The 14920-nt window shown below is 40.7% G+C and overlaps 1 protein-coding gene across 2 annotated transcripts in view; it reads right to left on the bottom strand.

Moving 5' to 3' along the window:
* LOC126355072 (tuftelin-interacting protein 11) overlaps window positions 1–14920 on the bottom strand; it is a 146741-nt gene that overhangs the window by 120403 nt on the left and 11418 nt on the right. For both annotated transcript variants that reach the window (XM_050005244.1, XM_050005245.1), the window contains one exon: window positions 14736–14863. In XM_050005244.1, the coding sequence (XP_049861201.1) occupies window positions 14736–14844 (109 nt within the window). In that variant the 5' untranslated portion in view covers window positions 14845–14863. The remainder of the gene's footprint in view (window positions 1–14735; window positions 14864–14920) is intronic.

The raw sequence follows: 14920 nt of genomic DNA on the forward strand, positions 1-14920 counted from the left end.
GAGGGGCATGAAAGCATGACAATGGTTTAAATGGGGGTGAGACTTTGTAGCCTATTCCAATGTTACTCAAAATGTATATTGAACAAGCAGTAAAGGAAAACAAAGAAAAAGTTGGAGTAGGAATTCAAGTTCAGGAAGAAGAAATAAAAATGTTGAGGTTTGCAAATGACATAAGTCAGTCTGACAGAGCAAAGGTCCTGGAAGAGCAGTTGAACAGAACGGTCAGTGTCTTGAAAGAAGAATATAAGATGAACATCAACAAAAGCAAAACAAATATAATGGAATGTAGTCGGACTGAATCAGGTGATGCTAAGGGAATGAAATTAAGAAACAAGACACTTCAAGTAGTAGATAAGTTTTGCTATTTGGGTAGCAAAATAACTGATGATGGCCGGAGTAGAGAGGATACAAAATGTAGACTGGCAATGACAAGAAAGGAGAAGAAGAGAAGTATGTTAACATCGAATATAGATTTAAGTGTTAGGAAGTCTTTCGTAAAGGCATTTGTCTGGAGTGGAGCCGTGTAAGGAAGTGAAACATGGATGATAAACAGTTTAGACAAGAAGAGAATAGAAGCTTTTGAAATGTGGTGCTATGGAAGAATGTTGAAGATGATTAGATGGGTTGATCACATAACTAACAATGCAGTACTGAATAGAATTGAGGTGACAAGAGATTTGTGGCACAACTTGATCAAAATACGGGATCAGTTGATAGGACACGTTCTGAAACCTTAATGGGTCACCAATTTAGTAGATGAGGGAACTGTGAGGGATGAAAACCATAAAACGAGATCAAGAGATGAATACAGTAAACAGATTCAGAAAGCTGTAGGTTGCAGTAGTTATTTGGAGATGAAGAGGCTTGCACAGGATAGAGTAACATGGAGAGCCGTTATCAAACCAGTCTTCGGAATGAAGACCATACGCGGGGCATGTCAGCAGACGTGCGACTCGACCCTATGACTACATCGAGCTATTCTTTGTAAACAGAGCCGTGCATAGCCCAAGTACCTAAAGTAGCCACAGTAAACACACAATTGATTGCTGTTTAGAAGAGCAACTGCAGTAGTAATAAGCATTAGATACTATCGCAAGGCAATATAAAATAATAAATGAAAATGAATTTTTTGGTGTATTGGATGTCCAGTTTAGGAAGTGAGCACCAAATAAAACTGATGACACCAAAATATTGAACATATAGCATCTTTCCAGATCCATTACATTCAAGAGAAGAATCCGGAAAGGAAATATCTCCACCACGATTTAACAATGCGAAAAAATGTATGAGTTGTATGTAAAACACTGTTAAGACTAACACGAAATCACACTGAAAAATAAAAGCTATAGATAGGAAGGGGATTTCAAGAGCTACTTCATGATTAGTGCATCCTCTTAAAGCACATACCTCGACACACAGTAAAATAACCTTATATTCAGATTCTTGTACCACATTATAGCAACCATAAAATGTCATTGTCTCTCATGAACTTATGTCACGATTCGAGCATGATCACAAATTCTTGGTATCTGGGCATTCCTACTTACTTAGTGATAGTGATTTTGGTTTGTAGAAATAGCCACTAAAAAAATTTCATACATTTACACTCCAAATCACTGGAGGGACATCATTAGATAAGCAAAGCAAAGAAAGCAACAACCAAATTTGAAGTAAGTGAAATTAAATTCTCAGACCCCATATTCACCAGAAATTCAGAGTTTCAGTAACAAACAGGAAAATAATGATGTTTATGACATCAACTGGCAGACAGAAATGGTTATATTATGAAACAGAATCTTCGTTTACTGTGATGTTTAAGCAGACTCTGAACCCTGATGTGTAATACAGGGTGTATACGTGGACAAGAAAAAAAATTTCCCGGTTAAAAAAACACTTTCTCCCGGGTGAAAACATACTTTCTCCCTGTTAACTGACAGTATATTTTCTCTTGGAACTCTATAAGTCCTTTGAATGATTATGGTTTTATACACAGGAGTAGAATTTCCAGGTGCTTTATAAAACTAAACACAGGGAAAAAACACGTTTTGGAAAGATCTTTGATGTGCAGCAACATATACGCCGCATATTTTCGTATTACGGAAGTATAAATTCAAATTCCACCAAACACCGCATGTTACTTTCCGAAGCACTGAAATAGAGATTTCGATGCGCTTTTGTAAGCCAGTCATAGCTCAGGTCACGTGATCTCGCCAAACGATGACAGCGGGTATTCAGAGCTTAGCACATGTGATGTAGTCAGCCAACAGCAACATCACTGTTAAGTAGCGCGAACGCACAAACAGAAAAAGTTAATGGTTTAAATTAGCCCAGATAACCCTGACGTCCTTCTGGAAGGACGACATAACTAACTGTTGAAATTATTTATTTTTGTGAATAATGCATTGTTGCAACGGACTGTGACGCATTGTTATATGAAGTAGGCAGAGTCAGTTGCGCACTGCGACAGTCAGTTTGACGATGTCGTTTATAGTGAGTGAGAAATTGTGTCTTGAAAATAGGGCTGATTTTACCATGGACAAACTGACTGACCTTGTCATTGACGGGTATGTATATTTTGTTTCATATTGCGGCAATAATTCTGAAACCTGTAATACAATATCTTAAAGAATTAACCTATATTATTTATGGGCTCATATTACGATTGAAAGTTTTCATCAGTTGTAATTCAATAATGTTTTCAACCGTCCTTCCAGAAGGAAGTCAAAGTAATATGTTGTCATTTTGTATTCACAGAAAACAATGTACACTTATGGAACATTTGAACATGTTAGAATCAAAAGATGAGGAAATACCTAATACTGGTGTGAATGTAACATTACGCTCTCCTCTAAATTCAACTGATGACGTAACAGATGAAGAAAATCCAAGTGTAGATAAATTACCAGCAAGTCAGCTCAATGCTACTGCACTACATGACCTAAAGAGAGGGGCGTGGAAGCAACGGGAACAATAAGAGGAAACAGAGTTAAGAATTGTACTCTATCATTTGTAGATAAAATGATAAAAGGAAATAGAGAATCACATGAAATTTGTTCTGACTCAGCATCCGGGATTTCCATTGTACGTTGGAATGACAACAATGTTGTTACTGTAGCCACCAACTTTGACAGAGTGCAACCACTACGCACTGTAGCAAGATTTTCCAGGGAACAAAAGAAAAGGATTAGCGTGCTTCAACCTAACTTGGGAGGCATAGATCGAACTGACCAAAATGAATCCCTATATAGATGCTCTATAAGAGGGAAAAAGTGGTATTTCCCAATCACTGCACATTTTATAGACATTGCAGAGCAAAATGCCTGGGATCTTTACAAGCACAACAAATAAACCATAGATCATCTGACATTTCGTCGTCGAACTGTCACTGCAATTCTAGAAAGAAACAAAAGAGTCACTACCAGCAGAGGATGTCCTAGAAAGAGGGCGAAACTAGATTCTAGAGTTGATGGAAGAGAACATTATGTTGCTGAATTACCAACGGACAAGATAACAAAAAAGAAGAAGCAGCTGAAATGTCAAAGTTGCCACAAAAAATTACTACTATGTGTGTAAAATGTGACTAACCACTTCATGTTTGTTGCTTTTTGTCTTATCATTCTAGTGCATAAAATATATGTATAGGTTATTTTCTTTGCTTTTTGTATTTATTAGCTGTTTTAGCCCATAATTCAAATTTATTTATGTTTATTTGAAAGTATAAAAAACAAAACAAGTTAATTGTGCAATGTCATATACTTTAAAAACATGTTCCCTTATTGTCCTGATGTCCTTCTGGAAGGACACCCATTTTTGGAAACACTAAATAAAAATAAATACTCAAAATTGTTTTTACTTTCTTCCTTACAACCTTGTGAATGAACGTAGATAAGATATAAATCAATTTTTGAAAAACAAATAATTCAGGACTAAATGGGTTAATATACATAGTGCTGCTAGACGAAACGCAAATCTTTCACATATAATATTGGTCTGTAAGATTAATACGCTGCAAGGGAAGCTAAGCTTTCACATACAATGTTGGTCTTTTATGCGTGTATTACAATTTAAGATACATCACACAAATGTGATCATAAAATTTTTAATAACGACTTAAATGTCTGATGATCTGGGCTCGAAATTCATCTAAATGGCTCATCATCAGAGTTGGATTTTTAAATGAGAGTCAAACGCTCTGTGATTTAAGAAATTCATCGTACATTATTGCACGTAGCTCTGTTGTAACTGCCAGAATGGTACCTTGATGGTAACGCTTTTCAAACCACCATTCGGAATATTTTCCCGTGACCTGTTAGAAATAGGGTTGCTTCCACAGTTACCAGAGAGCGCCAGATGACAGGCGTCACCACGCTTGCGCAGCTACGATGTCACAGGGAGCCCATATGTTTGTACGTGCAAAACATTAAAAGATCATACATTATGTCATAGAAGAAACAAAACATCACAGGATACTACAAAAGCATCGGAATTTCGAGACCCATACTAAAATGTCCACATTTAAAGTGCACATTTGTATGTCCATATTCCCAGTTAAGTAGGCCACGACCTGACATTAAGCTTTTCAATGTAGTTTTCGGGATGTAAATTTTCTTGGACTACCAGTACTGTGTTATCTCATATTTGGTTCTTTATTATGGCATTAAGTCATATGTGCTAGAAGTTGAAAACGTGCACTTGAAATGCACCGAACAGTGTGTGGAATTAAAAAGAAAATTTCTTTAGCAAACCGACAAAAATAACTTCATTGTTCTGCAAGGCAATTAATGCTCGACTGTTAGAAAGGTGGAAATCAGAAATCTGTTTTGTTTTCATTTGACGTGAGAGCAGTAAACAAAAAAAGCAGAATCACTAAATGTAAACACGGGTCACGTGGAGACCACCCACTACCCCACTATAACTCAGACTGCTCTGCGCATCAGCTCGGATCTACAATATTTCTGAATCGGTGCAATACCCCGCCACTCCCTTGAGTGTTTGAGATAGGACGTCAAAAATATTTAAAAAATTGAATTTTCAAAAATATGTGCATTTTGTAGCGCACATCTTTCTGAAGAGTCTGATGCATAAAACGGGTGTTCGAGGAAATGTAAGGCATGTTATTTGGTCCTAAGTGTGCCGAAGGGCAGTGCCTCACCTCCTCACACAGCATTCTTCTATCGTACATTAGTGTGCTTCGCTTTGTGAAATTGTAAATTTTGTAATGGATGCCATCAAACCATATTCAGGACAGTGGAAATTAAAATGTCCTGTGGGGCCTATCCTGCTTACAATTGGCCGGTTTGAAATCTGGTCCCTCTTCAGAAAATTTGCACTCTTTATTCCCTATCAGCTAACAACTTGCTGCCTTGTGTGACATAAAATTGAATGTAGGATACATAAACCCAGTAAAGACATGAGACAAGCAAGACAATACAAACTTCTTCAATCCTTAGCTCCTAGAATTTTTCTCTCTTTAATCTTGCTACAGCTTTACATGGCGTACCTTCCTTTCTGAGAAAGAATCTATTACCTCATCAAAGTTCGTGAAATATTTTGCTACATGAAAAGTCAAAATGTCGTTGTCTAATACTGAAAAAGCTGTTAATGCAGATAGGACCCCAAGACTGGTGTGGTTTCCCGATCTGATTACGTCTATTTTGTTACTCTCTGCTAGATAAAACGAAATAGGCCTTTCTAATACTGCAACAATTGTAATACACACCAAATAAAAGCGAGTGTTTTGGCACAAACAGCCTTTTTTGTAACGACAGAATATAATACACAAAGTACCAATATCAAATGCCTATCAGGCCTACTACAAGCAAAAAGCCTTACATTAGGAAGTAGTTTCACACTTCATTCATACGCTGCAGTTTCCCAAGTATGAGATCGAAAAGGAGTAGTACGAAATTTTTATACAAACTTGGAATCGTCATATTGTTCCATAACTTATATCATGTCCCCGTCTCTTCTCCTTCCTCGTTCTAACAAACTGTCTTGTTAGCACTAGTTCTGTAACTGTTCCTGCCAATGTCAAAGCCTATTCGCAGGTTAAATCCACTAATTTTGCCAGAATCACCGGTTTAGTTATCCCGCGATTATTCTCCAGTAAGGCGTTGCTACATGTTTGTACAGCGTGTATTCCGAGCTTCTTCCAGAATAGAATTTAAAGCGGCTGCTAGCCGGGGATTGTACAACTAGCCCTTACTAGTATAGCTACCTGCCCAAAAATTTTCTGTCAAACTTTCATTTTCTTGGATACACCGAGAAGGTAATACATAATCTTTCTTACCTGTTATTCGTTTACTTCCACTCCTGTAGTCTGAATCTATGGATTTAGCTAGTAATTATAACAACGCTCATCATTCGCAAACCCAATCAACCACACAATCAGACAGCAGTTGTCATTCATCCGTTCGGCCTTACTCTGCTCAGCTCGTATGGCCCCTTTTGTCTGTAGGAAACTTGGTTTCTACATGGGATGAGTATTACCCTGACAGAGACAACATGTACACTATGCACACATTCACAAATCAACTTACAATTGATTCAGAAAATAACTTAGAATGTGTTCAACAATTACAGGGATGCATTTCAAAGTCATATGAATAATCGATAGACTAACGTGCGCTCTGGATGCTAGTCGCTTTGTGAACCAAGATTTTTTCTCTCAATAGTATGAATTTGCCCCCCACTCCGCTCCTAAAACTGGGCCTGCTGCGAATGCAAGAATCTAGCAGCTTGGGCGCTCCAGTAAAATTTTTTCCAGTAGCACCTAGCTGCGACTGCTTACTACACAGCCAACAGCCACATTTCTGTAACCAGAAGCAGGAAAAGGTACTACTCAACTGCGGATGCGCATGATCCTGCTTGTAACTGCTAAAACAAATCTAATGTAAACAGTTATGACGTCACGTTCATCGGAGGCAATGTGTTGTTACGGAACATTGCATAGTCTTCCTAAAGCCTTTGATACATTTTGCTGTTGGCAGACACTTGTATGAGCACTGTGTTTTGTTGCTGTATATGGCGCATTTTCTTTGCAATTTAAGTTTTATTTTTGTTTTTTCTCTCGTTCATGTTTTATTGTTGCAGAATTATTCTGAAATAGCGGTATACAATAATATCCTTTGTTAGAGTATCGGTTCTTGCCAGTCAAAATTACAAAAATTTAACTGAAAACAAAAACAATGAAAACTCCCCGGAATTCTAAAAAATTCCTGGGTTTTTCCCAGTTTTCTCCCGGATGAAAAAAATCCCGGGTTTTCCCTGATCTCCCGGGTTGTATGCAGCCTGGTAATATGAAGAAGGTGACAAGCAAAAAGCCCAAGCAATCCATGACATACTTTGGTATAAAGAGGATGCTGTTCAATGTTACCAATCATAGATGAGTAACAAAAGCAAAGAAAGAGAACCCGGAGGAATTATTGCTGTACATCCTGCCTGCACATCACCATTTCTTCAAGAGCCTAGAATGTGACACTGCCACAAGACAGCCACTTCAGCTTTGCAAGTAAACAAATGAAAGTGTGTGTGTGTGTGTGTGTGTGTGTGTGTGTGTGTGGTGTGTGTGGTGTGTGTGTGTGTTTGGATCTGATGGGCGCCCAACAGTGAGGTGATCAGTGCCCTTACACTTATGAAAACAAACAAATGTGGAGATGAACTAAAAGTGCACTCAAAATGACCACACAGTCACTCTGTATCACATGCACCCTCACATGCACTAAAACCAAACAGGAGGGACGAGAGCTAATCAAGAAATTAAAACGGAGAGGAAAAAAACACAGAAGAAATAGAAGCACTCAGAAAAAACAAAAGCGAGCCAGCCACCCTTTCACACATTAAGAACATCTCCCTAAAATCCTGTTAAAACGTTGGACAGTTCACGAAACTAAATCTCAAACCACATTCGTTTGATCATTACATAAAATAGATGGCAAATCGTGGCAGTCCGCTGGTCGGAAAATAAAATGCAGTCCAATAAAATGAGGCTCACTGTGATCTACGCAGCAAAAGCAGCACACACTGTAGGGTCCTCTCGCCAAAGTAAGAATCATGTGTCATAGGGCTGTGTCCTATGCGAAGATGAGTAAGAGGGATCTCGCCCCAGCAATGTGGTGGAAGGAAGTTCTCCATGGCCAAGTTGTGCACTTGATGACATGAAGCTTGTTATCAGTTATTGCCAGCCACTCATCTTGACTTTGTACCTCAACAGTGAGGTGATAGCATGCAGGAGGATAGCACACCAAAATACCAGAGGATCACAATACGCCTCATTGGCTGCTCAATAAGCCCTTCCATTCCCCCTAATTCCAATGTTCCCCGGTTCCCAACAGAAAGATACCTCCTTCCCCAGTCGTCGTAGTTGTCAGAGGGCATCCTGGATATTCTGGGATACTGTACAGGAATCTGCTGGATACAAACGTTGGAGAGAATGCAGAGCACTCAGAGAATTTAAGCAGACGAGAAATCTAACACCGGGAGAACATCTCATCTGCTCCAGTGGTCGCAAGATCACATATAATTCTGCATCAAAGATAGTAAATTCTGGAGGCAGTCTGACCTTGAGGACACACTCCGGGTAAACAACAGAGCAACCAAAAGAGTTCCCCTGCTTACGCCCATCTGAAAAATCAACTACATGGTCATGATACTCAGATAAAATGTCAGAGAATATTGCATTAAAAACGGAAGCAGGAGTGTTATCTTTCCTGTACCACAACAAATCTGAAATCACTCTGAGTCTCTCCAGTAACAAGGGTGGCAGACAATTAAAACCCTGTATTTGGGTTCGCACTGGCTCCATAACGAGTGACTCCACCACACGCTGCATGTGGATCTCAGATGTCATCATGGCTCGAGGGCAGTTGGAAAAAACGCATTCCAGAGGTGGACGAGCAACAGTATGGTGTAAGGGTGAAGTTGAAGCTGGGAGGGGCTTACACGCCTGATGCACCATGAGGAGCTGGCGTCAGGTGGTAAGTGGTGATTCCCCCTCCTCAGTACAGATGGTCCGATAAGCACCTGTGGCCATCCAAATCCCCTTATGATGGACATCAATGGTCCACAAGTAAGAGGGCCTCCCTGACCTATACACCGTGCAACCAAACTCCAGCCGCGAATGCACAAAAGCCCAATAAACTGAAGGAGACATGCCCTGTGCACTCCCCAAGACCTGTGACTGAGGCACTTGATGAAGTTCAGTGCCTTCAGGGTTCCGGCTGCCAGGTCTATCATGTGTGGTAAGCACAACAATTGAAAATAAAAAAATGAGGCCCAGAAACCACACTGCGTTTCTAAAATGTAGGATGGTGTCCCCCATTTTCAGGGCAGGCAAATTAAAAAGACGATGAGAATGATTAAAATGAACACACACATACTTATCTGTAGAAAACAGGTAACCCATCTTTGGAGCCCACTCCTCTAACCTCTGCATTGTAAGCTGCAAGTGATGGCTCGCCATTGCAAAACTGGATAATGATGATGATGATTGGTTTGTGGGGCACTCAACTGTGCAGCCATCACCGACCATACAGATTCCCAATCTTTATACAGTCCAATCTAGCCACTTTCACGAATGTGAGGACAGCACAAAGACCCAGTCCCCAGGCAGAGAAAATCCCCAACACGGCCGGGAATCGTACCCAGAACCCCGTAATCCAAAGGTAACAATGCGAGCCACTAGACCAAGAGCAACGGACTGTAACACTGGAGGAGGAACAGACAACAGCAAAATAATCTACAAATAAGGAAAACTGTACAGGACTCCTCACCATGGATGTGATACTGTTGATGGCTATGGCAAAGAGGGTAACAATTAAAACACTGCCCTGAGAAACACCATTCTCCTGATCAAATAGATCAGACAGCGTGCCACCAACTTGGACCCTAAAAAACCGTTGAAGACAGGAAAGACCTTATGAAGATGTGGCTACTAAAGCCCCTGCTACAGTTGTGTGAGAATACAGTGTCTCCAAGTAGTATCATATGCCTTACTTATATCAAAGAATATGCCGATACAGTGACGCTTACGGAGGAAAGCCTGCTAAATAGCCGCCTCTTGGGGGATCAGATTGTCAACGGTGGACCGAAATCTTCGGAATCCACACTGAGAGCAGCTAAGGAGTTGCCTGGTCTCTAACAACCAGACCAGACAATGGTCAACCATTCGCGCCAGGGTCTTTCCTACACAGGTCATTAAGGCGATACTCTGATAACTACTGGGACATGTGCAGTCCTTTCCTGGCCTGAGAAGAGGGTTCAGAATTGCCTCCCCCAACATGTTGGGGAAGTTGCCTGTTTGCCGTAACAGACTAAAACATTTGAGGAGTATTTCGTTTGATGCTGCTGGCAAATGTCGAAGCATGCAGTACCGGATTTGGTAGTGACTGGGTGCGGTGTCACAGACCTCAATCAGTGCCGATTCGAGCTCCCACATGGCGAAAGGGGAGATGTAGACCTCAGAACTGTTAGACCTGGAGTCCAACTTTTCCCTCTCTATTGCTGCATGATAGCGATGAAATGTCGGATCCTGGCTTGCATGGGCTTTAGTCTGTGCAAAATGTTCAACCAGCACCTGAGCAATGTCTCTAGGTGATGTTTGGAGGCACCCCTGTTTCGGCACTGCTGCTATCGGTAAACAGCTGTGTTTACCGGAAATCCTTCAGATGACTTCCCATACTTCTATAGAAGAAGTGGAACAATTAATGGAGTCCAAGTACACTTGCCATGACCTTTTCTTACTCTCCCTCACAACTCGAAAGGTCCTAAGGTTGTCTGCTGTCGGTTGGCATTTAAAATGTCGAAGAGTCGTACGCCTTTCCGGATTGTGGAATAGAACTCATACGTCCACCAACGTACTGGTCACCTCCTAAGACGACCTGAGAACTGTGGGATGGAGAGGTCAGTAGAATGATGGAACACTCTTGTGACGTGGTCGACCCATCCTTGGATGCTGTTGCACTGTTTGAAAACAGCCAGCTGGCTGAAATGCGTCCAGTTGGTCCTGCTGACCACACATTTTGGGGGCTTAACTTTAGTGGCTAGCCATTTAGTAGGTGAAGCCGGATTTAGGAAGTGGTCACTGGAATGAAGGTCGTCAATGACCTCCCACTGAACAGAGACAGTGAGGGTAGGAAGAGAGGTTGATGGCTGAGAATGACCACATAGAAGTAGAGAAATGTGTGTGAGTACCCGGGTTGAGGATGCATAGCTCATGAGACATCACAAGGCCCTACATAACCTGACCCTGGGGGCAAGTATTGGTTGAGCCCAACAGGACATGATTGGCATCAAAGTGTCCCAAGAGGTACAATGGTCATGGGAGTTGTACGACAAGATCTGTGAGAGCTTCAGAGTCTAGTGCATCTTGCAAAGGTAAATACAGTGAGCAAACCATGATCCTTTGGCACACATGAATTTGAACTGCAGTTGCTTGCAGGTCAGTGGCCAAGGGAGAGCAGATGAGTGGTGCGCATTAGTGACAAATACTGCAACACCTCCCTCAGCCCTTTCTCCGATAGGTCATGCTTGTGTTATAGTGTATAACCCTGTGGCACAGTGACATCTGTATCTATAAAATGTGTTTCTTGTAAACAAAAGCACAAGGGATGTGCCTGTGCTAGGAGTTACAGTTCCTCCACACGAGTCCTGGACACATTCATGTTCCACTGTAGTAAGGAAGCCATGTCATCAGAGAGATTTTAATTTACCATATCTTTGCATGAGGGAGATGAAGTGCTTGAAGAGGGAGGGGGAGTGGAGGGGCTGCCTGGATTCAAGGCACGTAACTCCCATGATACCCTCCTCATCAGTCAGATGGGAAAGAATGAAGTCTGGCGGCACTTGGGACAGCTTTTGACCCAAACATCATGAGCCTTTCCCTGCACTCTGTCCCTACGAGGTTGCAGGGGAAAGGGGCATTGAGAGACACTCTGGATGCTTGCTGCGGAATTGTTGTTTGTCTTTTCTGGTGCAGCTGCCTGGATTGCTTTGTCCTTACTCTTTTTCCCTTGACATGTACACATGCAAGTGCAGGTGCTTGTTGTGGATACACTTTTATCTACTGTATCTTGCGTTCTTCAGCAAAAACAGGACAGTCTTGGCTCTATACTGGGTGGTTACCAGAGCAGTTGATGGAGATCACCGGAGATGGGCATTCAGTGCCAGAGTCATGAACGGTTTTTCCGCAGTTCCTGCAGATCGCTTCACGTCAACAACAGATGGTTGTATGGCCAAAACGCTGGCATTTATAGCACCGCAGAGGATTTGGAACATAAAGCCGATCATTAACCACACTATAAGTTGTTCAGGCAGTCTCAAAAAATTGAATGTGACAATGAAAGTGGTAGTCTTTTCAGTTGGTTCATTATTCCTGCGCGTCCATTGCTACACATCGACTATTCCCTGGGATACCCATTCTTGCTTCACTTCTGCTACGTTGATGTCCATAAAATCTTGGCATGTTACAACAGCCTTACTGGAGTTGAGTGAGGTGTGCATCTCAACAATGATATCATAGTCACCCAGTTTTTGTGATTTCTTAAGGTCTACCTGCTTTGACCTGTTAATTTCAGCCAACAATGAGCCATTGCTCAATCATATTATAGATTTTAATGTTCCAGCTAGGGCTTCCAAAACCCTTATGGATATAAAAAGGGGACAATTTTTCAAATGTCCCCTCCTTCCTCTTTACCAACAGGAGCACATTGTTATTTGTAACTCCATGGGCCCTGTTACTGCAGTCCAAAGTATTCTTATTATCAGGGAGGACTAACCTCTCATTCTTTTGGATGAATGGGTATGAATACTCGCAGGCAGTGCACCCTTCCCCCTGGGAGAAGGAGATGATTTCAAGGGTTCCTTCTCAGTACCACGAGCAACTAGGGAAATAAGGGTCCATTCAGACACAGCTCTGCCAGCCTGAGTAAGCCTTATACAACTAAGCTGCGGTAGATTCCCCAGAGGTTACCCGCTAATGACTGTTCCACCTCAATCGCCATGCATCCCATCAGTGCGCAGCACATCTAGAGACTGAGGTTCTTTTTTTAAAAAAATAAAAAAAAGGAATCCCATCCTCGCAATCTGGATGGTCAAGCTAATACCCCCGTTCCCTGAGACACACAACATTCCACCGCCACGTCGCATGGTGGTCAGTGAAGCATGCCCAGAGCCTACGGTGATGGGGTTGGTGGTGCTTACCAGTTCCCAGCTCAGGAACCGTGGGGTCACCAAGCCCGTACCCAACAAATCAATGCTGAGTTCCTGAGGGCAAGTAGACAAAAGTCATTACATTTTTCTTTGAATCTGAATAACATTAACTTCTTATTTGGAAATATTTCATACAAGCAGACACATGGAACATTTTCTTCCTTGTTTCCTAAATAAAAACTAAAGATCAGAATACACAGGTAGATGTGAATACAATACATTCAGTCCACAAAAGAATAAAGACCATAATTTTATTTTCTTATTCAAGGTAGTATGTAATAACATTTAAATATAATATATGAAAATTCACTATACAAAATATATTCTATTATTTACACATTTTTAAATGGTGTAAACGTTTTCCTGTAACTAATTATTCAGCAAAAACTTTGTCTACTTTCCTAAAAACTTTTTTATTGTGACTTGATTCCCTTTTGCTCAGAATGCCTCATATATGACAAGTAGCATGGGAAGTTGTAAGTGTAAGATTTCAGTAATGGGAGAAAAAGTTAATATTATGATGACCGCAATCACAGTACAGAAAAATGCCTCTTGTTGAAGGCACTCTTGGTAACAATGATTAAAATAATATACAGTGCTTCTTTTAGTCCAGGTTAAACATGTTGTTGTTGTTGTGACCTTCAGTCCTGAGATTGGTTTGATGCAGCTCACCATGCTGCTCTATCCTGTGCAAGCTTCTTTATCTCCCAGTACCTACTGCAGCCTACATCCTTCTGAATCTGCTTAGTGTATTCGTCTCTTGGTCCCCCTTTACGATTTTTACCCTCCACGCTGCCCTCCATTACTAAATTGGTGATCCCTTGATGGCTCAGAACATGTCCTACCAACTGATCCCTTCTTCTAGTCAAGTTGTGCCATAGAACAATTTAACTTAAAAGACAAAAATGATGTGTTCTAAACATGTGACAATTAAAATATTTACTTATTTATTAGTACAAACACAACTGCAAATATAAAACTGGAAGCAAATAGGAAATGTCTAAATGTAACAAGTCTGGCAATTTTGTTATGTTACTTCTCTCATATTTTCCACATTCAGTTGCTCCAATATTAAAGTCATTTACATGGATGCACATGTACAAAGCAAAAGTAAGGGGCAGCTGAGGGTGGGAATCTTGGATCACCCCACAAGGCATGTTCAAATTGCACATATAGTCTATTAATGCAAATGAATGTAAAATAATTAATTTTATTCATACCTCAGCAACTGTCTCATAATAACGAAGTGTATACTTTGTTATAGTGGGTGAAGTTTTAGAAGCCATACACAATGAAATGAAGTAGTGATATACAAAGATTAGTGTTATGTTATAGTGATCCCAGTGATCATGAAGGAATTGACAGCATACTTTTTTCAGGTACCATTATGGCACATTTAAGATTCAGATCACTATTCATGCATTTATGAAATTGGCATACAGCTGTTGGTTCATGACACCTGTTTCCTTGATATAGTTTAGTATCATGTTCATAGGAAAGTTATTACTCTTATGCCATGAGCTACTTACCATATATCTGCTGATGCTTTGTTAGCCTCCTGGTAGGTCTATTAATATTGAACTCATGCTCCAAATCATAATCGGTTATCTCAAATTTCTCTACTTCATCGTCTGACATTGTTTGTAATGACCCAAAGCTGCAATTAAACAGAATAACAATTTAAAAAATCACAAGCTATAAATAAGTGCATGAA

This window comes from Schistocerca gregaria, chromosome 3, assembly GCF_023897955.1.
Source record: "Schistocerca gregaria isolate iqSchGreg1 chromosome 3, iqSchGreg1.2, whole genome shotgun sequence".
NCBI lineage: Eukaryota > Metazoa > Arthropoda > Insecta > Orthoptera > Acrididae > Schistocerca > Schistocerca gregaria.